Source organism: Episyrphus balteatus, chromosome 2, assembly GCF_945859705.1.
Source record: "Episyrphus balteatus chromosome 2, idEpiBalt1.1, whole genome shotgun sequence".
NCBI lineage: Eukaryota > Metazoa > Arthropoda > Insecta > Diptera > Syrphidae > Episyrphus > Episyrphus balteatus.
In genome coordinates this window covers 3,887,783-3,915,429 of record NC_079135.1, presented here as the reverse complement: position 1 = coordinate 3,915,429, position 27,647 = coordinate 3,887,783, and the positions used below count along the sequence as shown (strand labels likewise).

The 27,647-nt window shown below is 29.4% G+C and overlaps 2 protein-coding genes across 2 annotated transcripts in view; both read left to right on the top strand.

Moving 5' to 3' along the window:
- The window catches only part of LOC129908976 (uncharacterized), a 50,683-nt gene extending 42,000 nt beyond the window's left edge, over positions 1-8,683 (top strand). The window contains exon 2 of the mRNA XM_055985836.1: positions 8,568-8,683. Coding sequence (XP_055841811.1) covers positions 8,568-8,666 — 99 coding nt within the window. The 3' untranslated portion in view covers positions 8,667-8,683. The remainder of the gene's footprint in view (positions 1-8,567) is intronic.
- Positions 8,684-8,790: 107 nt separating this feature from the next.
- LOC129908972 (protein still life, isoform SIF type 1) overlaps positions 8,791-27,647 on the top strand; it is a 419,398-nt gene continuing 400,541 nt past the window's right edge. Inside the window, exons 1-8 of the mRNA XM_055985825.1 lie at positions 8,791-8,899; positions 9,475-9,668; positions 9,787-9,905; positions 17,950-18,163; positions 18,274-18,411; positions 18,547-18,908; positions 23,705-24,021; positions 24,103-24,491. Of these exons, the coding sequence (XP_055841800.1) occupies positions 8,793-8,899; positions 9,475-9,668; positions 9,787-9,905; positions 17,950-18,163; positions 18,274-18,411; positions 18,547-18,908; positions 23,705-24,021; positions 24,103-24,491 (1,840 nt within the window). The 5' untranslated portion in view covers positions 8,791-8,792. The remainder of the gene's footprint in view (positions 8,900-9,474; positions 9,669-9,786; positions 9,906-17,949; positions 18,164-18,273; positions 18,412-18,546; positions 18,909-23,704; positions 24,022-24,102; positions 24,492-27,647) is intronic.

The following is a 27,647-nucleotide window of genomic DNA, read 5'->3' as shown; positions in this document are numbered from 1 at the left end:
AATTATGAATTATGCTCTATTTCCGCCTTGTTTGTCCTCTGATTATATCTGATTAATTCATACAAATATGATAATGTTTACATCAACATATCGATAGAAACATGAACGCTGATTTTTGTTTGTTTTCAATCAGTTTTTTTCTTTTAAAAACAAATATAATCTTCTCCTAATTTGATTAGTTCCATCAAGTTGATTACCTTTGAGCTTGCTCAAACATAATAGATATAATCACATTATTATTTTTTTTTTGAAAATACGCCAAAAAATAGTTAAAAACATGATAATAATTATTATTTTATATTAATGGGAAGGTCCTAAGCTTCGCAATTTTTCCTTTTTACATCAAGCTTCAAGCTAAAAAAAATCATTTTTTTATTAATGAACTTTCTAGCAAATTTCTTTACATATTGTTGTAGGAAATGGAACGCTCTTAAAAAAAGCCTTCTACACTTTTTTCGTTTATCTAAATGTTTAATAGATATTTGGGGTCCAAAAATTGAGAAAATTGAAATACGAATATCTTCTAAACGGTTAAAGCTATCAATTTGATGCCATGGACTTATTTGTAGAACGTTTAAGCCTCTATAAGAATACATCTTGCTAACTTGTTAATAATGAATTTTCAGTGAATTAAAAAATTTTGAAAAGTAAAAAATGGTTTTATATATTTTTTTTTAACTTTGACCTCAAATATCTTTCAAATGGTTAGACTAATAGAAAAGTCTTTTTTGTAGAGCAATCTGTTTCCTACAAGAATATATATGTCTTTCGCGTTTGATTTTATTATAATTTATCAATTTGTTACAAAATTAAGAACAAAAAACGAATTTTTAAAGATTTTCATAATTTTTGGACCCCAAATATATTTTTAACGGTTAGATAAACGAAAAAAGTGTTTAAGGCCTTTTTTGAAGAGCGTTCAATTTCCTACAAGAATATGTAAAAAAATTTGCTAAAAAGTCGATTTATAAAAAATGATTGCTTGCGCTTACAATAGTCAAGTAAAAAAATAAATAATTTTTTGTGTTTAAATTAAAAAATAATCCTTCTTTGACAAAAAAAAACAAAATAACGTCATCATAACTAAATATAACTTTTCATTCATAATCGACCATCTACCAAGATACTTATTTTTTTTTTCTAAATTCGTGTACGCCAAGTTAATTCGAAAGAAATACATTTCATTCAGCTCTGCGGTATTATGTTTATTTTTTTGTTCATCTTTATTTTTCCATTACCATCTGATTACTTATAAGTTTAATGGTTAGATATGCTCAAGTGTAAGTAATAAAACTCTAACGCACATTAAAATCGGACGACAATAAGTCTCTTAAGCCAATCCTCTACATATACAATACATCCATCCACTGCCACCCACACACCCTAACATCAAAAAACCCTACTGTGTGTCATTTATTCTTCGGAGGAGTAACACAGAGCATCATCCCCATCACAGAGTATAGATAAGAAATATCCATCCAGAGAGAGAGATAGGTATTTCAGAGCTTCCATCAGCTTGAAGCTAAAGTGGATTGTGTTGAAAGGCAACGCAATAAATTGGCATTTAAAGTATTTCGCCAGCGAGAGTCGTATAAACGTGAGTTTATGTTGCAAGTATCTATAAGCATCTAGAAAGATGTGCCGAGTTGTCTTGTATACAGCATTACACATCATTCCGATTTCAATTCATTCAAGGGACATATAGCAGACTCTCTGTATACCTTCCTATAAAGCGTCTATAGGTATATATAGGAGCATACACACACTGAACGTTCAAGATGACGATGACGATGCTGATGTTCATGATGATAATGTGATGCCGAGAATTGTGTGTACACCCTTATGACAACCTCTGTGCCATAGTACACAACAGCGCACGCAACAAAAAAAAAACACCCCCTCTCACTCACCCTCCTCGTCCAATTTTCTTGCCAGCCTTCCCATACAAGAGCCTTCCTGCCTGCCTACATTGACATTGAAGGGATGCACAATGTTCTGAGCTCATTATATCCTTTAATTTGCCTAAGTGGATGTGTGCAGAGTCCTGTCTATAACCCCATACCACCCCCATTCTGCCCACAACATCCAACTCCCCTTCACCCCCCCTTCTCCTTCCCACTTATTATTTGTAGGTATGTGTGTTTGTATGTATATGGATATATTGAGAAATGTTTGTGTTGTGTATGTAATGGATTGTCGGGATGTCAGACGTGATGATGACGAGGTTGAATGAATGAATGGCAAAAAGGAAGAAAGTCACCGTTGCAATTATGATCGCCTCTGGCCCCTCCGACAAACAGCCAACCCTTTCAAAAATGTCCTTATACTTTATACATTTATAGAAGTCTCCACTCTCTCTTTCTCTCGTTCTATAAATATGTAAATAATGTACGTTGAGCCTTTTGTTTTTAAAAAGAAGAAAAAAAATATAAGGCTTTTTTCTTCTCTAACCCTCTTTTCCCTTTAAAAACGGAAACCAAAACTCGAAAGATTTTTTTTTTTTTATTTTTATTTTTTTGTTTAATCTTGAAGACGTTGTCGGATACCGCACAACATCCTGTGTCAAGGAATTATAATTATTACACTCTTCAGAACAAACACAAACTACATACGTCATGTGTCATACGGGATAACGCGCGCGCTGAGTTGAGAGTTGAGTTGAGTCGAGTCGAACATGAACGAAAAATGTCAGGTGTGTTTATATGTATATATTTTTTTGCAACTACTACTGCCGCCCTAGCAATTATGATGATGTGGCCAACAGCTTGAGGAATTTAAGGTCAATATGATGTTTTAAATTATTTATATGAGAAAAGAGAGAAATTCAACCTTTAATACTAATCTCAAGATACCTTTAGGTGCAACTCTCATAATTTATAACGTCTTTTTAAATTGGAATAAAGAGAGTTGCGAACTTGCAAGTAAGAAAAAGTGGGTTAAAAGTCGCTCGTTTTTAAAGCTTTTCTTATTTTTTGTTATTTTCTGGTTAGTTATTTTTGAGAATGCTCCTGACCTCAAAAAGATAGACTTTAGTTCTTGGGAGCTAAAACATATACTAATATTTCAAAAATTTAAGAGATGGGTGGCAACACTGGAAGCATAAATTTTATACAGAATCGATTTAAAATTTGCTTTAAAAAAATTGGAAGCAAAGACTTTGAGGAAAAAAAGAAAGCTTTTTCCTCAAAATCTTTGCACGAAGTGAAATTTGAAGTTTTATACATAAAAATAAAGCTAATCAAATAAAAAAAATCTGGGAAGTAAAAATTCAGGTCAGCCCAACTTATCATACGACAACTCATCATTTGCAACCCATCATAAGAAAAGTCATCACGAGGTTCAATCTATTTGAACGCTCTTCTACATATTAGTGGTTTGATAAAATCTTCAATGTGAATTTTTCTTTGCTGCGCTGTTCATGATGAGTTGTCCTATGATGATATGTAATTTCTGTGAAATGTTTAGTTGTTATTGTTCATGAACAAATTGATCTAAAAAAAAACTTTTTGAACGCACTGTAGTACTGAACAACTGGGAAATATCGAATAAACGAATGTTTTAGAAATATAGAATCATTTCATTCCCATCACTAGGACTGTGCCTGTGACTCCATTAGCGCGAAGTAAGTCTGATATACTTTCTTTCATCATTCTGAACTTGATTATAGTTATCCAAATTAGGAGGTATAATTCCTATCTGTACCATTTTTCATATCATATTCGGCAGAACCTAAGAAAATATCTGTACCTGGCTTCAATAATTTTTAAATACATACAACAAAAAATATTTTAAATTTTTCTTAACAATGTTCACCGATTTAAAAAATAACCGCCAATTTTGTTGTTTTAGGGGCCAGTTAAAGCTATCATTCAAATTCATCATTGAAAAAAATCAGTGGATTGCTTTTTGACAAGTCAGTTATAGCTATCATTGAAAAATCTACATCATTGAAAAGCCCTGTCAGTGAAATTTATTATTTTAAAAAATATTAATTAATAAATTTATCAATCAAAATGAATTATTCTTTTTGAGTAAAAATAAATCTATATCCCATTATCTTCATGCTGATACCCCTTATAACCATTTTTGTTCGCTTTCCTAGCTTAAAATTGCAAATGAAAAATTTCAATGATGCATTTTAATCATAGCTATAGCTGGCCCCTTAATAATACTGAACATTTTTTTTTACTGACCTAACAATATTAAAAACTAGTTCCTATAGTATTGAAGTTGTTTTTCAGTTTCAATTTTTTGTATCAACTTTTACAGTTTTTCAGATTTTTAGGTAAAATACTTTAAATCTATTTGCAATTTAACGACATTTTGTATAGAAACATTAAAAATTATAGCCGGGAGGGGTTAAAATTAAAAAAATATTAAATTCATGCTATTTAATTTCTAAGTCAACACGAAATTTGTGCTTGGGTTGTGACTATGAAATTATGATAGATATATTGATACTCATCTGGAAAATATATATTTTTTTTTTTTTAAATTTGCTTTTGAAGTCAGCAGAGCAATTTCCAGTTTTCAAGTAAATCTGTCTTTTACAAAAATTGTCGTGCGTAATTTTGGCAAAAACTCGAGAACGTCTTACCCGTTTTGGATGATTTTTGTTTTGTTTTCTTCATTTTAATGCTGTTTTCATATTCATATTCAGAAAAATAAAAAAAAAAAGGAAAGAAGGAAAAAGAAAAATTAAATCGAAATTTTCGTATTTTTTCAAATTTTTGTTAAATAGGAGCTTGAGGCATTATTTGATATCTTCTATGTTCAATAATTATGGCAAAATTAATTCACTCTGATGGTATTTTTATTATACAAAAATAACTGCTTACAGAAATAACTGTAGCCAAACTAGTTCATATTGAAATTCTTTGTTTATTGAAAAATTAAATTAAATTTTTTGCATATTTTTTTTTATTTATTACTTTGTTGCATATACAGGGTGTCTAAAAAAGTAATGGATTAAACGAAATGGACTGATAGGCTAACTTAAGATCTCTCAGAATTTGGTAACTTGTTCATCCCAAATACTTACAGTTCTTGTGAAATTTCGAAAAATCCCTACTTTGCAACAGTATTTTGCTTCCTCTGCCCAAAATTGATTTTTGTTTTTTAGAACTCTTTTACTAAAACATTGCCTAACAATAAGAAACAATTAATTAATAAAAATATTTTTTATTTCATACGCCATTTTTTTGCAAATTAATTAACAGTTCCGAGTTTCATAAAAACTCAATTTCTTACTTCTATTTCAGAGCAACAAGACCAAAAAAAATTTGTATTGTGTGACTCTGGTTTATTATTTTTAAAACTTGTCCCGGTATTGCAGTTTTCAAAAAAGTATAAAAGTTTCCAAAGTTGGAGTTAGATAAAAAAAATATTACAGTTTGAACGCAACAAAACAGGGTTTTTCGGAGCAAAAATACCTTGTATTCATCATAACTTTTTTCTTATAATTTAAGTCGAAAAAAGTGCTTTGGCAAAAATGTAGAACTTTAAATTATCTAAATTTTATACCTGTACAGTTTTTTTTTACTAGCTCATAAGACTCGAATTAGGCTCACAGGGTATGAAAATTGTATTTTTGATCCTAACACTACAAAAGCAAATCTTAGGAGGGGAAAGGGTGATTATCTATTATTTTGGTTTACCATGAACCCAAAAAGTGCAAATTAAACCCAAGCACAAAAAATATTTTTATTTTTGTCGACCTGTGTAATTTTTAAATCTGTTAATTTAATGTAAAATTTATTAAAATGTTATTTATTCGGTAGACCGAAAAAAAAAAAACAATTCTTCTACTGGATAAAAGTGGCTATAAATATATTTTTAATAATAATAATTTTAAAAACTAGATTATTGAAGCTTTTATTTTTTTTTTACAATTCTTTCACTAAAACATTGGTTAATAGTTGAGAAAAGTCATTATTAATTTATATCAGTTCGAATTTCAATAAAATTCATTATCCAACTTTTTTTTTTTAAACAGCATCCTGAAAAAAATGGTAGGTATAGTTTGAAAATGTTTAAAATATTTTAAAATCTGATCCGACGAGTGTACGTCGGCAACGTAAGTAGAGCAAGAAGCAAACCCTACATTTCTAATGGATTTTGTGTGCCGAATCCGAATCCAAATACAAAATTTCACTGGCACGTCACGTTTTCGAAACACTTGAATAATAATTCTCGACTGAAAAGGTAAAGTATCTTAAGTCGACTTAAGATGTTTTGCGGTTTTTTGTTGAACCTCAGTGCCATTCTAAAGGCCTACAGTTCTGTCTTATTGCCATCTTTCTATCTCAGCCCTTTGTTTTTTTATGCACAAAAACAATTTCATCTTATGTTCAAAAGACACATATTCAAAACCTTAAGTAGACTTAAGATTATATTGGGTTAAGACTTTTTTTTTATTATTGTGAAATCTTAAGTTATCTTATGATGACTTAAGATATTTTCACGCGCACAAGCAGAAATAAAAGTCATCCTTAAGTTGACATAAGATAAAATATTTTAAAAAATTCCGAAAGAGTGTGAAAAGGCAAATCATCTTATGTCAACTTAAGATTTTGGAAATTAATATAAAATACAATTTATAGAAAAGCTAAACTATCTTAAGTCATATTTTTTATATCTTAAGTCATATTTTTCCTTATAACGGGAAAAATATTAAAAATATCTTTTTGAAATAAATTTAATAAAAAAGATCATAAAATTTGACATCTAAATGTTTTATACAATCAAATCTACAATTGACAGCATTTGTGAGAGGCAGCTTTGAAGTGTTTTTTTTGCTCTCCTGAAAAATCATCAAAATTGACATAAGATACTTTACCTTTTCAGTCAAGAATTAACAGTTCAAAAACGCGTTTTTTGGGTAGGTACATTCGACTTCAAATTACATCACCGTTAAGTTATTTTTGTTTGCAAAACTACTTATGCAATCTCGAAACGACATATTAAAACGTCCTTAAGGTACATATTTTTTTTTCAATTTTTTTTTTTTTTTGGAAGATATTAAAAAAAGAAATTTATGATAAATACCCCAAAATTTTGCTTGTTTTTTTCCAAAGTAATGAACCAAATTCCAGTTTGCGTCTTCTGATTTCGACTTAAAAAAAAGCAATATATTATGGAAAAATATGTATATTTTTGACTAAACATCAAAAAGAACTTATTTGAAAATTAGTTTTTTGTAGTTTATAGCGAAAATAGTGATGAGTGTAGCTCAAAAACTAGACGTGATAGAATAAATCTGTAAACAGTTTTGAATTCAGCACACTAAAGTCAATTAAAATCACCTTACAAAGTTCTTGCTCCCGACTTTTTTGTTTGTTTTTTGCCTATCAGTGTTATTGTAGTTTAAAAAAAACCTAAGTTTTTAAAATTTTACTAAAATCAACTGGTTTCTTAATCAGTAATTTTATTTTTTCATTTTAATAATTCACACTTTGGTTAAACAAAACACAACTATTTTTTCTAACTTGCTGTTAAGACGTTAAGAGGCATTGTATATTCATTTGCCTTGTTCAAGTTATCTTTTGGGTTCTTATATTGTATTCAATTTTAATTTATTTAAATAAAGTCTGGTCACACTAATTCTTCCAATGCTCATTCCCATGTTGACAGTTGGTAAATGTGGTTATGGCAAAGGTAGAGCAGCAAATCGCAGCAATTTGCAAGTGGTTGGTTGGTTCTTATACCTTTACGTTGTCCTCTAAAGTTTCTTTTTCAATCCCTAAACACACATATTTCTACAAAACACACATTAAATTTATATAGGTACCTTACCTTTACCTATAAGTATCTATATATAACATCACACAAGACATACCTATTAAATATAATAAAGGTAAGGTATAAAGTAGAGAGAAAGACTTACCTACGACGACGCGATAAAGGGTTAAGGAAGCAAAACAACAACAACAAAAAAAAGCAAATGTGTAAATATCGGCGACATTTTGAAGTCGCACATCCTCCTTGTGCATGTGCATGACTTCAGTTTCGTCAAGCATAATGGCTTTTTAGCTCCTGAGCCTTTAGCCTTATTATATCAAAAACCTTCTCTATATACCCACCTACCTATAACATATCTGTGGTAGAGCAGAGATAAACTATATATATTTTGCTCCATGCTCAGATTTATAAGAAGAAATTATGAATAGCAGCGAATGAACATAATTTATATATGTGAAATGTGATGATGTGTTTGTGCGGGGGCGGAAAGGTAGGTTGGAAGCATCTTAATTAGCTTATATTCAAGGATGAGGAAGATTATTTACATAGTTTGCACCAGCCAGCATCAGCTACCGTTTCTCAAAGATGATGATGTGATTAAGATGTGATGCCAAAATGAAAGATGCACACTCATTTGCATATTAAATTAATCTAACTGCAATGACACATTGCTCTGGGGTGTCTTGTTATATAGGGTTTAAGCAAATACTGACAATGATTTTTTTTTTCTGTCCTTCTAGGTTATTAAGTTACCCTTAAGGCTTATTGATTGATAAATCAAATAAATCAAACTAAACTAATTTTTCAATTTTATTTTTTTTTTACAGAGGGGAAGCAGATATCACGGACATCGACATAATCAACGTTCGCAGTCCTTAAACAGAGGTCAAGCACTCTCGCAAGCAGACGTGAGCGGAATGTGGTGACACCGGGGTGCCTCAGGTATTAAATAAACATTTTTTTTTTATTTAAATTAATATTTTATATAATTTCTTTTGTTTATACAAAAAAATAAAAAAACAGGAGGTCAGGCTGGTTGTGCTAGCTGCGCCATGGGTAATAAACTGAGCTGTTCCTGTGCGCCGCTAATGCGCAAAGCATACCGATATGAGGACTCCCCATGGCAGACTTCTCGTCGGCGGGACGGCCATCTCCTGAGGTGAAATTTATAAAAAAAAAATAAATATATTTTTAAATACTCGACAGTCAATTTATTAATTTTAAACATTTTTTTTTTTTAAATTTTAAATTAACAGAAATATGATTATTTTAATTTTTTAATATTTTAAATTAAAATTAATAAACAAAAATAATAAACACAAAAATCTCCTCCAACATAATAATCTATAAAACCTTCGACAAAATAAACACTAAACACATTTTTATTATTTATTATTATTTAAACTTAAATTTAAAATTGGTTTTTAACTAAAAAAAAAAACTATAAAATTGCATAAAATATTTTCTTTAATTTAGGAAAATATTTTTAAAAATGCTCTAAACCAAATTTGGAAATTTTAAATTAAGAAGAACAAAAATATTTTCTTTTATCTTTTTTGATGATACAATCCCCCCAACCACTACAAAATTCTACGCTACATAAAAATTTAATTCAAACCATGGGCATATTCACAAAAAAACACAAAAAAAAAAACTTAATTTTTATTCGCGATCATTCAAATAAAAAAAAAAAAAAAAAAATTACATTTGGTTTATGATGGTAACACGAATAAGTTCGTTCAGGTTGTGGGCTGAGGTGTTCCATGTATCTTCAAGCGGTGCTGGTACCGTTAAATGGCAACAAGTATCCGAAGATTTGGTTCCTGTCAACATTACCTGCATACAAGATTCACCTGAATGCGTATTTCACATAACAGCCTACAACAGTCAGGTTGATAAAATCCTTGACGTACGACTTGTCCAACCAGGTGAGCTTTCTATATATAAAAAAAAAAAACTATCACAACCAAAGGATCATTTTTGGAATGAATTTTATATAATTGCATGTCCTTGTTTTTAATCATTATCATCATATTTATATAATAGGCACACGAATTGGACAAGCATCAGAATGTTTTGTTTACTGGAAAGACCCAATGACAAATGATACATGGGGTTTAAATTTTACATCCCCCATTGATGCGAAACAATTTCGGGAATGTTGTGTAAGTATACTATTCGGATCTGTGAGAGCAAATCGTGTTTTCCCTCCTGTTTTTGCTCTTATTAAATCTCCGACAGCAAGGTTCAGTGCACAAAAAAAAAAAATAAAAAACAATAATGAAAAATCAAATCGAAAACAAATATTGAAATAATCATGCGAACATAAAATTCATTTATAAGTAAAAAAAAAAAAATCATTCAAAACAAAATTTTATATAAAATTCGAGAAAGAGCATAAATTTCATTAAAAAACATTTTACTACTATCACCACGCACACATTCATCTTATTTCAAATCATAAAAATAATGGTTTTTATATTTCAATAGATTTAAGTAACAACACAAAAATACACAGAATTCATAATTTTTTGTTTAATTGCAAGAAGTTTCTTGTGTCTTTGTATATTTTGTTAACAATTTTTTTTTTTTCCAAACCTAGGGTTTATGATTTTTTTTTTTGAGTATTTTTAATAATATAAGTACAAAATACTTACAGTCTCAGTTTTGGTAACCTCTAGAAAAAAGGGAAAAATAAACAAAAAAAGTGAAATATCTCCCAGATAGGTGAAAAATAAGTCCCCAAACTAGAATGAAATAAGTGTGAATAAATGGATCAATGTTTTCAAACAAAAATTAAGATCCTCTGAACTACCACACATTTATAATGGGCTAATGTTTCTAGAATAAAAAGCCATACTCTTATATGACTTTATGACCCGTAATAACGATGTATGTGCCATTTAACAGATATTTATTATTTCGAATTTAAATAAAAAATGGTAGAAGTCTCTTGCATGGTACACCGAAAAAAAACCAATATCAATTTAACATTTTTTAAATATCAGCCAAAAATGCCCTATAAAATGTGTTTTATGATATTTAAAATATTAAAACAACATTTTTATTATCAGGATGATATTTAAATGTCACATTTTGGAAATTTTTTTGATATTTTATTATCATTTTTTCATATCAATTTCTCATTCCAAATTATTGAAAAATATTAAATACAAAATTCTTAATGTGTACTAATTTAAAATCGCTTTGTGTTTTTTCGAAGTAAAATGTATGATTTACTGAGAAGATTTGATCGGCACTAAGATTTTACCTCACATAGTTTGGGAGAAAATAACAAAACAATTATATCACCTATAATAGAAAAAATAATATCACCATTATTTTGTTAAGAATATTCCCTTTCAGTAATGTTTTGAAAAAAGAAAGAAAATTCTTAAAATAATAAAAATAATAAAAATAAAAAGGAAAGAAATAGGTTTCATTATAATAAATTAAAACGTAAAATCTAGTCAACATTGATATTTTAGTTTTCAAAGTAAAATTTTCACTATCCCATCTGAAATTAAAAAATGTAAAAATGATATGATAAAATATCAAAATTGATATTTTAATTGTTGGACGACATTTGTCACTGAAAAATGTTAATTTGATAGCTGTTATTATCAATTTTTTTTTCGGTGTAAGGCAACTGCTTTAAAAGAAAATAAGCGTCTGATTTCCTGTATGATCTTCTTCTACGGCAACGCATTTTTCGAATGACAGTGTTCTTTGAATAATTATTCTCAGAGCAGCAGATCTTTCAACGCGTTGCCATTCAGAAATTCAGAAATGTGTCATTCGAAGGATTATTTTTGATGAATTGTCCTCAAATCAACCAAATCACTTTTTAATAAATTGGTTCAATTTTTAAAACTCAGCAATTCTTCAAAGCTTTTAATCATTTTTGATAAATTGGAAGAAAAGTTCAAAAAGCAATAATTACTGTTGTGTTCCAGGAAATAGAAACTTTCCGTTAACCTATGAAGTTTTGAGGAAAGAAACTATAACGCCAATATTACTTAGTATGTTGAACATTGACTATATATACTTAAAAAAATTTGGTTATGCAACTAGCCACCAGTGCTGCCACCCCAAAGATAATTGAGCGCAGTATATTTTAAGAAAAAGCGCAGAAGATTGCAATATACTGCAGTAGATTTTTAAATATACAAACAACATTCAAATCACAGAAATATATTTTACTTCAACACAAATTAAAAAATTAGCTCAACAGTAAGAAATACAAAACAGCTTTATCTTCGGAAATCTTAACAAATATTGCGAGTTGCACTTTTCACCAGTAGCCAAAATTAAACTGAGCAAAAAGATGTCGGTAACTTCTCAAATTACCTGAAAAGATTTAAAAATACGGCTAGTTTCCCGAACATGAACAGATTTTCGCCCGTAACTCACAAGTAACAAGTGAAATTCAATTTTTCGTTTGGAATTTTGTTCACGTAAAACTCACGATAGGGCTGCATTTGAATTTTTTAGGGAATAGAGTGAGTGAACGTGTTTCAGTATTTAAAATTTTGAAATGGACAACAATCAAACTTTGGTTAGGTACTATTAAAATTTTTAATAGGGGAGTAGATTCGTTTTGCTGCGCAGTAGATTTTCATTTGGTCTAAAATGCAGTAGATATACTGCTTAAGGAGTAAGGTGGCAGCCCTGCTAGCCACTTGTCAAGCGACAAAGCATCAGATGTACCCTAAAGAAAACCTTAAATATTTAAAATATTTTGCAACTAGAAAATTTCAAATAAGTTCCTTTAAAGGGTTCTCCTAAATAAGGCGATTTTCAAATGATTTCTTCAGAATTTCGGATACGAAGAAGAGACTTTTTTATTTTGGTCTGAATTTAGCCGATTCTTTGCTAAAGTAAGTTTATCTCCTACCAACTAGCGTGACGAATGTAAACATCCTACAAATTTTTAACTGATTTCATTTGAAAAAAATTTTATTATCTGATAACGTAGGGGAGAGGGGGGCCAAATGTAACAATTTTTACTAAAACCAATGGTACTACTAGAAATTTGAAAATAAGTCGACCCAACCTTTTTTAAATAAAAGAACACATTTTAGCTGCAAGATCTATCAAATTTTTTTTTAAAAACCTAAAGGTAATGTTGAAAAATAAAGCTTCAGAATTGTGTTGTTTCAACCTACCCCACTACGGGGCGTAGTGTAACACATAACGGGGTAGGTTGTACCAAGAACTAAAAATATGAAAAAAAAAATACCTTTATTTGTTTATATTTATTTAATTTATATTTATTTAATTAGTAATAATAAAAACAAACCTCAGTCATGAAATTTTGGGGCAAATTTGAAAAAAAAGGGATTAAATCCAAGATTAAGGAGAAGATTTGACTAAAGTCTTAAATTAAAATTAAATGTACTCATAAATTGTTTTATAAGCTTTATAAATACAAGTGTTGGTTCAAAATGTGTTTGCAATTCCAAAATAAATACCAATTTATTTACAAGCATTCATATCCAGGGTTGTTGGTTATATTAGGTAAACAATTTTTTTTATGTAGGTAAGAAAAAAGTGGGGTAAGTCGAAAAAAATCGTTACGTTGAACGTTAAAGTAAATCTTTCTTCCCTGAAAGTTGAATAAATATGCTCCGAACCGAGCAAGGTTTGAACACTGGGACCTATTCAAAAAATTAGTTCACATTAGTTGATAACAAACAGCATTTGTTGTTATGCAAAATAAATAATAATAAAATAAATGAAAAATCACAATTCAAGTGTAAAAAGTCATCTCTTCTTCAACTGAAAAAAATGTGCAGGAAGGTATGGAAAAATTGAGCATTTTTCTCCTTTACGCGTTTCTTAATATTGAAAGGAACATCGTCTTTTTTAGCTGTTAATTCTTACCTCTGTTACTTTTAGCCCCACTCTTCCCTAGTATCATGAGCATAGGGCCGATATTAACTTTAACATTGACAAAATGCTAGTCCTTAGCTTAAACTTTCATACTTTCCTCTCAAAGAAATTTCGTTCAAACTTGGGTCGACTTCATCATTGGCACCGTATTACGAATTAGTCATAGTTGATTTGTATCTTCAATCCTGTATTATTCATGAAGAAGCACTTCTTATGGTGCGTTGGTATTGTTTTAACTCAATGTTACAATTACCGCTTTTAACACCACCATTTTACGCCTTAAAAATGGTTAGAATTAAAAAAATTTATGCCGAAATTCATGACATAAAAAAACAATACTATGGTGTAACATTGCAAAACATAAAAAAGACTGATTTGCAAGTCACTTCGGGTATCTTTTCGCGAAAAAATGATAAATACATTTCTTTAAATGAAAATGCCTTTTGTAAATACAATTTCTTGTTTATTTCCTTTTCTTTGGAATAGATATCCTAAAGCAGAAAGTTGAAGCACGAAATTGTTTCAAATCCGTTTTTTTTTTCATCCTGATTTATTTTGAGAAAACCATCGTGTTTCACCTTGTCCTAAGAACCGTGAATTTATTAAGCTAGAGTTGGTTAAGGTCTTTAAAATTTTACTAACATCTTTTTTTTTTTAATTCTAACTTGATTTCTTACACAAAAATACTTCTTACTTATTGTTTTTTTTTTTGTTCTTAAAATATTGGCTATTTCACTGGGTATTCCTAGTAATTTTTATTGAAAAAAAAAATATTATATTTCACTTAAGATATAAAAAAAGAAAACCAAAAAATATTCATCATACTTTACATACTTTGGGATCTAGATTTTTCGTTGGAAAAAGAGCTTCAAGGTATTTCCTTCAATGAATTAGCAAATATCGGTGTCATGTTTTTTTTTTTTAATCAAAGTCTTTTTCATACACACGGTTTTGTTTAAAAATAATCATTTTTTTTTAGAAATCACACCAATAGTTTTTTTTAAGTACCTATATTTCTTATATTCCCCTATATGTTTTTGTTTTTTGGATTCATTCATTTCAAAACTGAAGCATGAAAAAAAAGTACTAAATTACCAACCAACTGTATTTGTGTGTGTATAACCCTGATTCATATCACATTCATTTTACTTGATACAAAATTCCCTGTGTTTCGTCCTTAAAATCCTTCTATTTCTATTTTTCTAAGCAAAATAGAAACTAAAATATTTTTTTTTTTCTTTTAATTCGATCAATTATTTTTAAAGTGGATGTTTCCTAACACAAAAGATGGCTGTCAATGTTTCCTTTCTATATATATTTTTTTAATAATGCAAAATTTAGATTTTTTATCAACAAAATTTATTAAACAATATTGTATATGAAACTGAGATAGTTGATTGGTATTTTTTTCTTATCATATTTTTTTTTTCTGTCTTAAGCAAAAATCAAAGTCTCTATGTACACCTCTTTCGCTTTTCACAAAAAACATTTTCAAAAAAATAAATTAAAAAAAAACACATATTATCGAATTGTGTTGTGCCTACTGTTAAAAAAAAATGAAAAAAAAAGATTAAACAAATAAATAAATAAATTCCTAATAATAGAAAATGAGCCTGGATTTCGAAAAACAACTGCATGCTTTTTGATGGAACAGAATTGAAATAAGAATAGTTAAATATTTGTATTGCAAATCACAAAAATTCAATTTATTTAATCTTATCAAAGTTATTATTATTTTCTCAAAAGTTCTAAAGACAAACGAGTTTCTAGGAAGGAATTAAGATTTTTCCAAAAAACACCATTTTTTCATCGACTTTAGAATGCCTTCAATTTTTTCCAGCAGAAATCTCAAGCGTTACGTTTTGATTCTTGTAGATTTAACATTATCGTATGGGCCAAAATACTATTTCGTTCCAAAAAAAATGTCCCTTTTTTTTAATTTCATTTTTTTTTAAGAAAAAGTACAAACTGGTAGAAGAACTAAATTAAGTTGTAAAATTAACATTATTTACTTTTACAAGTCTAAAATCCAAATTTAGATCGAATTGTTTACAAATCACGGTAACATTGTGGTTTATCTTGGTGACGCAGTGGTATTTAATGTTTTAAAGATGTTTTTTGGTAATAAACTAAAAATATTTAATTGAAATTAATTTTTCTGTGATTTAACTTCATAGGAGACTTACGTTGTTCCTAAAGTTTCAAATAGGAATATCAGCGAGCTTAATTATATGATTTTACAAATAAAACTGAAATTTGCAGTAAAGTAACGCAGTTGTTTGGTTTTGATCACTTTTTGTTTAAACTGTAATAAATATAGAAATAACCATACTATGTCAACTAAAATATATGAAAATATATTGATAAAAATGTCCATATTTTATTTTTCAAAGCTCACTTTCCAAAGGGGCAAATCTACGTTTCGTAGATAAAAATGTATGTTGAACTTCTTATATCTCAAAAACATGACGTCTTAAATTTTTTTCGACTTCGGACATGAATTTAGAATACTAAAATCTATTAGAAAAGTACATATATTTTGGTTTACGAAAAAAAATTCTCAGTTTTATGGAACATTGAAATTTTTCATTATATCATGTTTTTTAAACCATAGTTGACAACCATATAAACCCAAAATATTCAATTTTTTTAAATTAAAAAAAACAATATCCATGAAATAGCGTAATAAGAGGTCTCGAAATGTGTTTAACTAATTTGGAATTTTTGGACTTTGTTTTCCAAATTTTTGATTTACCTATTTAAAAATATGGATCTATGAATTCTATATTTCAGATCTAAAACCTTTCTGTCCTGTATATAGCCAAATTTCTAGTTTTTATACTATTTTCAAAAAGAGAAATCTATTTAAATGCTTATTCTGGCCGCCATTTTGAATAAAAGAAAGTTGGCAGTTTTTTTTTTCGTATTTTCCATACAAATGTCCTTCAGTGTACCAAATTTCATGAAATTTCGTCAAGAAATGGCCGTGCAAATGAATTTTGACGTCAAAAGCACTAGTGGCACCAAAGCGCGCCGGTCGTAGGTACTCAATTTGGTTGACGGTTCGATGATCTTAAGACCGCCAGCTCTTTTTTTTTATATTGAGGTATAGGAGTCGTGTGCTTGAGATTATGACGTTTCGCTCCGCTCAGTTTGGTCGATGCAGATGCGATATTCATATTGTCTTATTTTCGTTTGCTAAGGTCGCCATCATTTGGATTTTTCATATTCAAGGCTTGTAGTTAGTTCTTAAAAGCAAGTTACTCCTACCTAAGCAGCAGGAGCCCCTTACTTGGAGGGACAGTTCCTTTTGGAACAGGTGACGCTACTGTTGATTCTAAAAAATAATTCTTTCGCTACCGTCATTTGTTCGAAGTGCCTTGATGGAAACGCTCCTTCGTTTTAGGATTAATCAGTAGCAAAATCCTATTTCGCTGAGGCCTGTTGACCTGTCGACTATGGGAGGCCCTTCTGGGGAAACAAGTTTCGCAATATAATATTAAATGTAGGAAAACTTCTAAAATACTTGAAAAATTTAATAAGGTGATATTATTTAAAGATTGTCTTAAATTTGTTTCCTTAAAAAATCAAGTTATTTAAAACATACAAATTGTAATGGAGTTTTAAGAAAAATTAATCAATGATTTAAAAAAAAAATTAAAAAACTATTAACAAAACCATCTTAAAGTATGTAGAATTTCTAAATCCAAGCTCTTAATAAAACCCTATCCAATTCCCGTTAAAATCCATAAAAACCTAGTAATTCCTCTAAATATTTCCAATACCCACCCTGCCCCCAAATTACCTAAAAAGCGGTTAAAAATTAGACAATTCAATCCATAGAATTGGATTTAAAAAAATTATTATTTTCTTTGTAGTTTAAAAACAAAAATTAGTTTAACATTGAACAAAAACTAATAAAACTTAAAAAAAAAACTTTACTTAAACCAAGACGACACATTTATTCGAAAACAATAAAATTTGTCTTAAACAAAAAATTAAAAATTAACTAAAAAAAAAAAACACTAGAATTTTTCAAAAATGTTTGTTTTTTTTTTTCTTCTCTGCCTAAGTATGTATGTGTGTGTCGTATTTCTCTTTTCAAAAAAATCTAAAAAAAAAAAACTTAACACGTTACAAGCAAAATGTTTCTCTCTCTGAATTCTCTTAATCAAAAATTAATTTAAAAAAAAAACTTTTCAAAAAGTAACAAATTGAAAATTAAGATACGAAAAAAAAAATTATCAAAAAACAAAAAAAAAAAAAGCCGCACAAACAGAACCTTGTGATTCCCAACCGACTAACCTAACATAGTGCGACGTTTTACAGTCGCCTTCTTTCAAATTTTCACGAAAGGCCTCCTCGAGCTATTCGCTGAAATTGGATCCACCTGGCAAGAGTAAGGTTAAGGCGAAGCGTAAGCCCGTCAGCACTCCGGCAAGTCCATCAAGGGTACGTGAGCCCCAGTGCACATGCATGACAGCTGAACAATATGCACGCTTACGTGCACAGGATCCAAGATATCGAGGTTTGTTTAACCAATTTTTTTTTTCGTTTTTTTGAATTTTGAATAAATATGAAGGACATTTTTGAATAAAACCAAAACAAAAAAAAAAAAAAAAAAATCCTTTCATATAGGTTCATCAACTCTACCTCGTACAGCTTCTAGGGCTACAGACACAGAAGTTGGAGGACAAAAAGTTCTCAATGCAACATCCAGCACATCTTTGTATGATAATGTTGCATCTGGAACACAGTCAATGCAATCAGGACAAGGTAAAATACTATTTTTAGTTTGTTTATTTTTCCAGCTAAAAGCACACATCTCCCCAATAAAAAGTGAATTGTGCTTTTGGGTTTGTGTCTTTGATAAATGTGGTGAATATTTATACTAACTTGCTTTTTTTTCAGGAGATACACTTTCACGTCAAACAAAATCACAAGAAACTAACACCATGACCAGTGGACAGAATATTACTGGGGGCAATGCAAATATAGCAGGAGGAGTAAATGCCACTAGCGGTGGTGGTGGTGGTGGTGGCGGAGGAGGAGGAGTTGATTCAAATTCACAGAATCATGTGGGATCACAGATTGGACAAGATGATAATATGGGGACTGGACAACGTGGCGATATGGAGACTTGTAAGTCAGAAGGCACACAAGCTGGTGGTACCTTGCAGCAGAATACATTATCTTCCACTAAATCAACTGGTACTGGCACACGCAACAAAGATTACAACAAAGACTACAACAAGGACTACAACGATGAAATGGTAAGTTTGAAAAACAAAAAAATTCAAATTTTTTCTGAATTCGTTGACATTTTTCTGAAAATTTTGCGAAAAAATTGCAAATTTGAACCTATAACTGAGAAAAGCAATTGATATATTTTAGTTATTGCAAAAAATGTTAGTTCTTTTTGATTCTCACGTTTTTGAAGGACCTACGGTTCAGTTTGAGTGCTATCAATTCAAAATCTAGTATTAGCGATAGCATTTCTTCTGCAGTTTCAGTATCTAAAGTTATCAACAGAGGTTATTTATCTCTATAATATTTAAGTTTGTATTTTATGAAATTGAATTAAAACACAGATTGACTCAATTTTTGAAGAGCAAATCGTCGTCGTCGCGTCGGTTCGAAGATAAAACTTTTAAAATCGTTTGTATTTAGTGAGTTTTCTTTTGGACTGACGAAATAATGGATCAATGTTATTTCAAGTATTGGTTGTAAACTGTCCAATATACTTGTTTTTTCAACTGGAATTTTTTTTAGTTCAGGAAATATTAGGGACTAGATATTTAGGCCACGTAATTTTCTGAACGGAAATTTGAGTAAATTGACTAGATTAGTTTGGATACGCCATTTTTGCCAAATTTCGAAATTTACTTGAGAATTTTAGAGATCGCATGGGACAGACACCAAATTTCACTTTACTTAAATAAATAAAAAAATATTAATTATAACCGAAAATGCACTTTTTAATCGTTTTTCACACAAATTGATCTAATTATGTTACCGTAAATCTGTAATTATAAAAACGATCAGTTGTGATGTTGACAAAAAAAAAAAACTTTCCTAAATTTTTAGAGAAAGTTTTTTTGTCTAAATTTCCAGTCAGCTCTCCAATAAAATTACCTAAATTAGAATGTTTTCTTTTTGACCAATCAGAGTCCGAGAAATTACCTAAATATTTAGTCCCTAACGTTTCTGAACCTGCCCATTGTTTGGCATCTTGACAAGAGTGTCATTTTGGTAATTGATAGAACGAAATGCTTTCTTTGGCTATAGAGTCATTTGGGGTAAGATTACGCACTGCTTATTTCTCGAGTTGTGTCCAAAAAAAATTAAAACGAAAAATGAGGAAATCAGCGCTTAGTAAGGCGTCAATTAATGACGATCTTCGCGAGTGTGTTTCCAGCTCCATTTTATTTTAAAAGTGGGTTGAAAAAACCCATCTAAAAACAAAAAACAAAAGTTGTGCTGGAAAAGTGTGGGGCGTGCGTCGGCGTGGCAGCATTAGATTCCGAGAGTAGCATATATTTTTGAATAGTGCATATTTATATTTGATTTTAGTCAAACATTTGTTAAACTTTGTTTTATTTTATTATAAATTTATTGGCAAAAAAATCAACAATAATAGTTAGAAATAAAGTGAATTATCATACGACTGACTGACAAGCATCGAAATTTAACGACGCACAGTGCGGTATTTTGGTCTAAAACCTGGCCAAAAATATTTGGGCACATTTCCCACATCAAATAGGTACCAAATAACAAAAAAGTTTTTCGGAAGGAAAAATTTTCATTTTTTTCGTACAGTAAAAGCCACTTAAGTGCTTACCCACCTAGAAAAAAATAATATTAAAAATCATAAAATGCACGTACAATCCTGTGTTATAATTTTTTTTAAGTTAGTAATTTATTCTTTATTTTATTTTTTGACTCAAGTTGTTTCATTGAATAGTTTATGAGAAATTAAGTTTTAAAGATGAAATTTAGAAAAAAAAAATGTTTGCGTTTTTTAATTGATTTTGTATAAGATTTTGCAATATTATGGACATATTTATACCATTATTTAATGACCTATTTATGTTCCTAAGAATAAAAAACATACTTTTTTCAAGGTAAACCCAGTTTTTTTTTTTTTTATTTGCATTAAAATTTTTTAATATCTCACGAATATTGTGCTCAAATTGTAGGTCTATTGGACCCTAATTGACCTAGTTATGAGTATTTTAATACTTCGCTTACGAACGTTTTGGTCCCGAGTTTTTTTTTCAAGGGGTTTTTATTTTCGGGGGTGCAAACTTGGGCAATCTCTTGAAATGCAAGATTGTTCTAAATATCCAGCAGTTCAATAATAGGTATATAGGTTATGCAATGTTGTGGCGTGTTGCGCTATTTTAAAAATACTAATGTTAAAAAAAAAATCGAAAAAAGTGCAAATTTTTTAAGTCTTCAACCCCTCCGTATTAAAAAATAGAGTTGCATATAAAATTTAATTTTTTTTATTAATACCATTCATAACTTGATTGTCGATATCAAAATTTATCACCAAAATTACTTTGAAGTTAAAAAAAATCACTTAGAAAATTCACTTTTTTCTTAAATCGAAAAAAAATTCGTGTTTCCCGAACAAATAGTCGTTTATTTATTTGTGAAAGGGATGCAACAAACAATAAAATTCGCATTTCCAGCCAGAAAAAGACAAGAGTTTCACTTAAGTTCTTTCTGTTATTATTCATATATATTTTAACAACTCTTATAATTTGATTTCCTTAAGTATGAACCAGTTCTTATCATTTTGAAGTGTTAGATGCAAAACAAAAATTAAAAAAAAGTTTTCTTAACTTTATTTTTTTTCGAAATTTAACAAAAACTTTAATTTCCAATAGACATAAAAGATAAAGATACTTTGAACTACAAGAGCAAGTACAGTGGGATGCCAAATTAATAGCGATTTTTTTTTTTTTTGGTTTACTTTGCTCAATTTTTTTCGTTTTTTTCGAAGTACCTTAAATTTTTTTTGTCGCATTTAGTTGCACTTATTAAGTAGATATGAAACGACTTAAAAAAAGTAAAAAAAATCATAATCTTGGTTAAAAAATAGGGGAAACAGGGCAGAAGCACAAAAAGACGTTTCCTATGGAATTCATGAACGGAAAAGTGCCAGACCGGTCCAATACTTAATTTTTTGTATGCAAGATGGGGTACTTGCCATAAAGTACAAAATATCATGTTATTCCTCGATAAGAAAAAATAAGTATTGAAGCGGGCTGGCAAGTTTCGTTTATCCCTATTAATTTGGCAACCCACTGTACGTTTGACCCAGTCACGAAAAGTAAAAAAAACTTTGGTGGTGAAAGTTTTTAAATATTTCTATATCAATGCGATGCGAATGTTTGGGACAGTTTCTAAAACTTTAATTTGTTAAAATAATATCTTTGCTGCCGGGTACAAAGGGGTTAAGTCACAAAATTGCACTTTTCATGTTTCGATGAAATAAGAACAACCTCTTTTTTCTCTTTTATTTTTTACCAAAAACATAAATTAAGAACAACTCTTTAATATAAAAATAAGAGAATCAATGCTAAAAAATTCATCATTCATGGCAAACTATCATTTATGTCTTAACCCCTTTGTACCCGGCGGCAAAGATATAATAGAGATGTTATAAAATACTAATGTATATTTAGTTACAAATTTATATTTAGTTATGCGTCCGAAAATTTTGCAGAGAAGTTCTGGAAATCATGGATCATATCAAAAGATATTCAAATTTATTGCTGAATATAGTAGACGTGATAGATTAATATAGAAATTCTGGTTTTTAGATCATATAAATATTAAGTTTGCACATGAATGTTGTGGTTTTTATGACTGCTAAACTTAATTTTTTGAAACCTTACACCGGAGAAGAATAAACTCATAAACAAATTTTGTATAGCAAAATATCAATTTAAATCATAACTTTCTCTAACTTATTTTGAAAGTAGCCATTTGGCATAGAATTTTACAGGTGACTGTCAATTTACGACCTTTGACTAAAAATGTTTTTTTTTTTCATCAGTTTATGTCCCTAAAAAAAACCTTAGAACATAACTGTGTGCAATTCGCTTAGTTTTAATAATACCTACAAACGAAACCTCATAAAAGGAAACCTTCACCCCTCCTCCTCTCGAACTTTAGTTATGTATGCTAGAAGTTTGAATATTGATTTATGTAGATTGCAGATGTTGAAACGGAAAAAATAAAACTATTGCAAAATCGATGCCTAGTAATGTCCTTAATTCAAAACTACATAATTTTCTTTAGATTTATTGACAGTATTTTTTATAAAGACGTCATAAAAATAACTGACAATAGCTGACATTTTAAATAAGAAGTTGATGTTAATCTTAAAATAAAAATTTGTAAGCTATCAATAATGTCGAATAAGCTTTTTTAAAATTGACGTCACATCAATTAAAATTAGAATTAAAATAGAACAGTCTTTAGAATTGAGGCCAAGATTAAAACCTTTTTCTTTATTCAGTTGTAAAATTAACTTGACAATGCTACCTTGTTGTTAAAAAGTAACCGCTAATAAGAAAAAAATAACCTTCTCAATGAAAGAAAGTGCATATCGAAGACATTTATCATTGAAGGTTTCTTATAATACAAATACTACACTAAAGTAACATCATTTTCAAAAGTATCTACCCCCTTTTAAATCCTATGCACTTCGTGTTTGCTCATTTAGATCCAAACAAGTAAACAAAATAGGTACTGCTGCGCTCTGCTAATTAATTAAAACCAAACACACATCATCAGAACTTCTACCTGATGGTATTTTCTGGCAACAAAGAAACAAAAAAAATCGATTAAGGATTTAATCGTATAGAGTTAACGTCATTCGTTGCCGTCGTTGGATTATTTACCTTCTTGCATTTTCTACTCATGTTCCATTTGTCATTCGCCGACCTTTTCGTCACCAAGATATAAAGAGAAAAAACCCTTACTAACTTAACAAAAAAAAATCCCTTTTTGTTAATTTTATTACATTTTTTTTTTTCGTATACCTACGCAGACACGCGAATCGCACGACATGCACCACAACATAATTAACAACAACACCAGACGTAAGACAAAGAGCACCGAAGACATGAACATGGCAACCGACACTAGCACATTGAAACGCATGCTGAAGCCCATGCCCAGCACCGAGAGCCCGGTTACTTCTCCAGAGATGGGACGTCGCCGTTACAACTACTACAATGCAGCCAACATGGCCAATACTCTGGGCCCACAACATGCTATGCACCAGCATGGAATGCATCACATCATGAATAACAATAATTCAATGGGAAGGCCATCTAGTCAGGCATCACGCTTCTCCGGATCCAGGTGAGTTTTTTTTTTTTTTTTTTTGAAAATTAAATTCGCCGTTAAAGGACTTTTTAAATTTCGATATCCTTTGTTTTGAAGATCATCTCATGAAATTGGACGTGGCGGCTATCCACAAAGAAATCTTTACTTGGAGTTGGAAAGGGAACGTGGCTGCTTGGAGGGCTCGCCACCATCGGACAACGTCATGTTCGACAATCAATGTTATGCCACTACGCCAAGTTCAAGCAATGGCAATTCTGATCAGGATCAGTCTTATGGTCAGAGAAGTGTTGGTGGCGGTGGCAGAGGTCATCCTCATCATCATCCAGGTCAGCCAAATGTCACACCAACTCCAGGCAGTCCAACGTCTAGATTATTGCTGGAGTATGAGATGCATTTGCGCAACACTTTGGCCAAAGGAATGGATGCTGAATCGTATAGTTTGCATACATTTGAAGCTTTGTTGTCACAAAGCATGGAAAATTTGGGTGAGTGGGTGTTTAATATAAATGTGTTGGTTTTGTTTAAGAAAACAATAGAATTGTGCATTGTGGTTGCTTATTTTTATTTGACGTCAATTTTGCTTCAATTAGGAATTTTAGGCAACTTCAAGTGTTTTTTGTTTTATTTTGCGCCTTTAATTTGTGTTTGTGCTTTAATTTATTTAAATAATCATTTATTTTTTTAATTTAAAAAATTTATTATAAAACGTGTTGCTTACATTACAAAAAAAAAAAACGGCTGACACAAAATACATTTTCCTGACTCAAATCGCATTAATTCACAGTTGTTTGTTTTCTGTTTTTTTTTTTTTTTTTTTTTTTATTTTTTTTATTTTGTGAACTTCTGAAATGACAAGGTAATGAAAAATCATTCCCATTACAGCAAAATTCCGTGAGAATTTTTGATCAAAATTCAAGTCTCCAAACGTTCTTCTAGTTCTACTTTAGTATCAAATATTTTTTTTTAGACTTAAGAGTCACTCAGTCATTAAAAATATCCCAAAATTTAATTTTTTCATTATTTTTTTTGTTTATAAAAAATGGTAATTTTTTTGTTTTTAAGTTTAAGTAAGTTTTTTTAAATTTAATACATCTGAAGTAAATGTGCAAATGTACAGAATTATCGTCGAATAGATTTCCTATTCTGAGGGATAATAAATAATATCGTTTAAATTTTAAATAAAATAAAAATTTAAATTGCAAAAATAAAAAAAAATTAAAAAATAAGGATAATTATTCAAAAATGGTACGAAGCTTTTTTTTTTTTAATTTAACAAACTTAGGAAAAATAACACTGGTCGGCATATTGCATATAACAAAAAAAAGTCGGGAGCAAAAACTCTGTAAGGTGACTTTGATTAACTTGAATGTGCTGAATTCAAATCTGTTTACAGATTTATTCCATCACGTCTAGTTTTTGAGCTCTGCTCATCACTTTTTTCGCTATTTTTTGACGTTTGATTTAAAATATGTATTTTTAGATAATATTTTACTTTTTCAAATAACTTCTAGAAATAAATTATTTTGAAAAAAAAATTTACATATTTAAGACGATAAAATCTGGCTTGGAGATTGCATAAGTAGTTTTGCAAAAAATTTTACGGTGATGAAATTCAACGTCAAAAGTACAAAAAACGCGTTTTAGACCTTTTAATATTAAAATATTTCGAAAACGTCACGTGCTGGTGAAATTTTGACTTTGGATTCGGAATCAGCACATAAAAATCCTTTAGAAAAGTATGGTTTGGTTCAAGCTCTATTTTCGTTGCCGACCAGTGTAATTAAAACTAAACATTAAAAAAATCGTGATATTTCTAATGATTGCAAAGAACCTAGCTTTCAAATATTGTTTTGTATAATTTTTATACGATAATTTATCAGTTAAATTCTTCCTATGAACAAAATTTAAATAGATTCATAAAATTATTCACAAAAAATGTTTAAACTATAATAGAAGAACTTTGTTAGGTGTGTGATTTTAATTGACTTTAGTGTGCTGAATTCCAAACTGTTTACAAATTTATTCTTTCAAGACTAGTTTTTGAGCTATCGAGTTGTTTTTGATGTCCAATAAAAAATATACATTTTCCCATAGTATTTTGCATTTTTTGCAAAAAACCATCATCATATTTGCTTTGTACTAAGGTTTTGAGATATCAAAAATTTTCCTTTTTCAATTGCTTTGAGGCAAAAATTAATTATTTTTATTAAATGTTGGGCAAAGGAATTTGACGACCCATTTATTATTTTATTTTTGTAAAATGGCTACATGCAAAGTCATTTTAATTACTCTTCACATCAAGATCGGTTCAGCATAATTTTAAAATAATTTAAAAGTCTTTGTTTTTAAAGTTAAATTATAAAATCTTTTATAAGTCTACCCCAACCTAACTTGAGACCTTAACAAATTTGTATTTGTTGAAATAGTGATGATTTTCAGAGTGGTCGTTTGACTAAAAAAACAAAAAACAAAATAATGATTTTTCTACAATTAATTGGTGATTCTCAATATTCAGGTTTCAGGATCATCATCGAAGTTGTTGAAAGATTTTTAAGTAGAGCCACAAAACAAAATCATAAACATAAAAGTACAAAAAGTAAGCAAAGCTAAAAAAGAGACATTTAAAAAACTAAAACTACTAGAAAATATCATCACTTTGTGTTTCGATGTAGTTTTTGCTTAAAAAAGAGGAATACAATTTTAGGTTTTCATTCAATACAATTCATTAGCAAATATTCTAACATAAACGCTATTATAGCATTTTTTTTTAAGTCTGGAATTCAACTTTTTTGTCAAAATAAATTATTTCAAATAAATTAGGGTTATTACAAACAATGCTTTTAATTAAAAAAAGAGGTTGTCTGTAAAGCCGGTTTACGGACGATGATTTTACGTGATAACGTCGTCAGAAAACGGGTTGTGTGCTTTTGTTTAAATGAGTCAATTGAATAGTTTACTTCTTTCAAACAATCATAATTTACAAGAAAAAGCTAAAAAAAATACATTTTTTATTTTCTCATTATATTAATTTTTTTTTATTTTAAAAGCTTACAAAAAAAATTATGCAATTTAAAAGCCAAGTATTTCTTCAATAAAACCATTTTTAAATTTTTACAATGCGCAAAAAGTATAAAAATAATGTATTGAAAACAATCATTTTCATCAAAAAAAAAGCAAAAAAAACATGATTTTTTATCTTCTCATGTCATTTATTCCATTTTTTTCCCTAACAACCTAAAGCTCTGAAAGCGTATTGTCTTAGCTCAAAAAACATATATCGATCAGGTTTATGAGGCATCTACAAAAAGAGCTAGAATTTTTTGAACTCGATCAAATTTCATTAAAAAAAGCAACGAAAAAAAACATTTATTTTTATGTTCTCACGCTATGGAATCAATTTTTTTGTTTGAAAACCTATAAAAAATTGTATACCATGTGAATGCTTATTATTTCACCTTTCATATGACGTATCAATCTCATTTCAAAGATGCCTACAAGAGAAGTTAGAATTTTTTAAAGTCAACCATGTCGAATTTCCAGACTGAGATTACGGTACTTCCCACACTGGTGGCTGTTCGGGAGGCAACAGATCTCCACTGGTGTTTTGAGGTTTTTCGCAAGTTTCTTGATTTAACATTGTG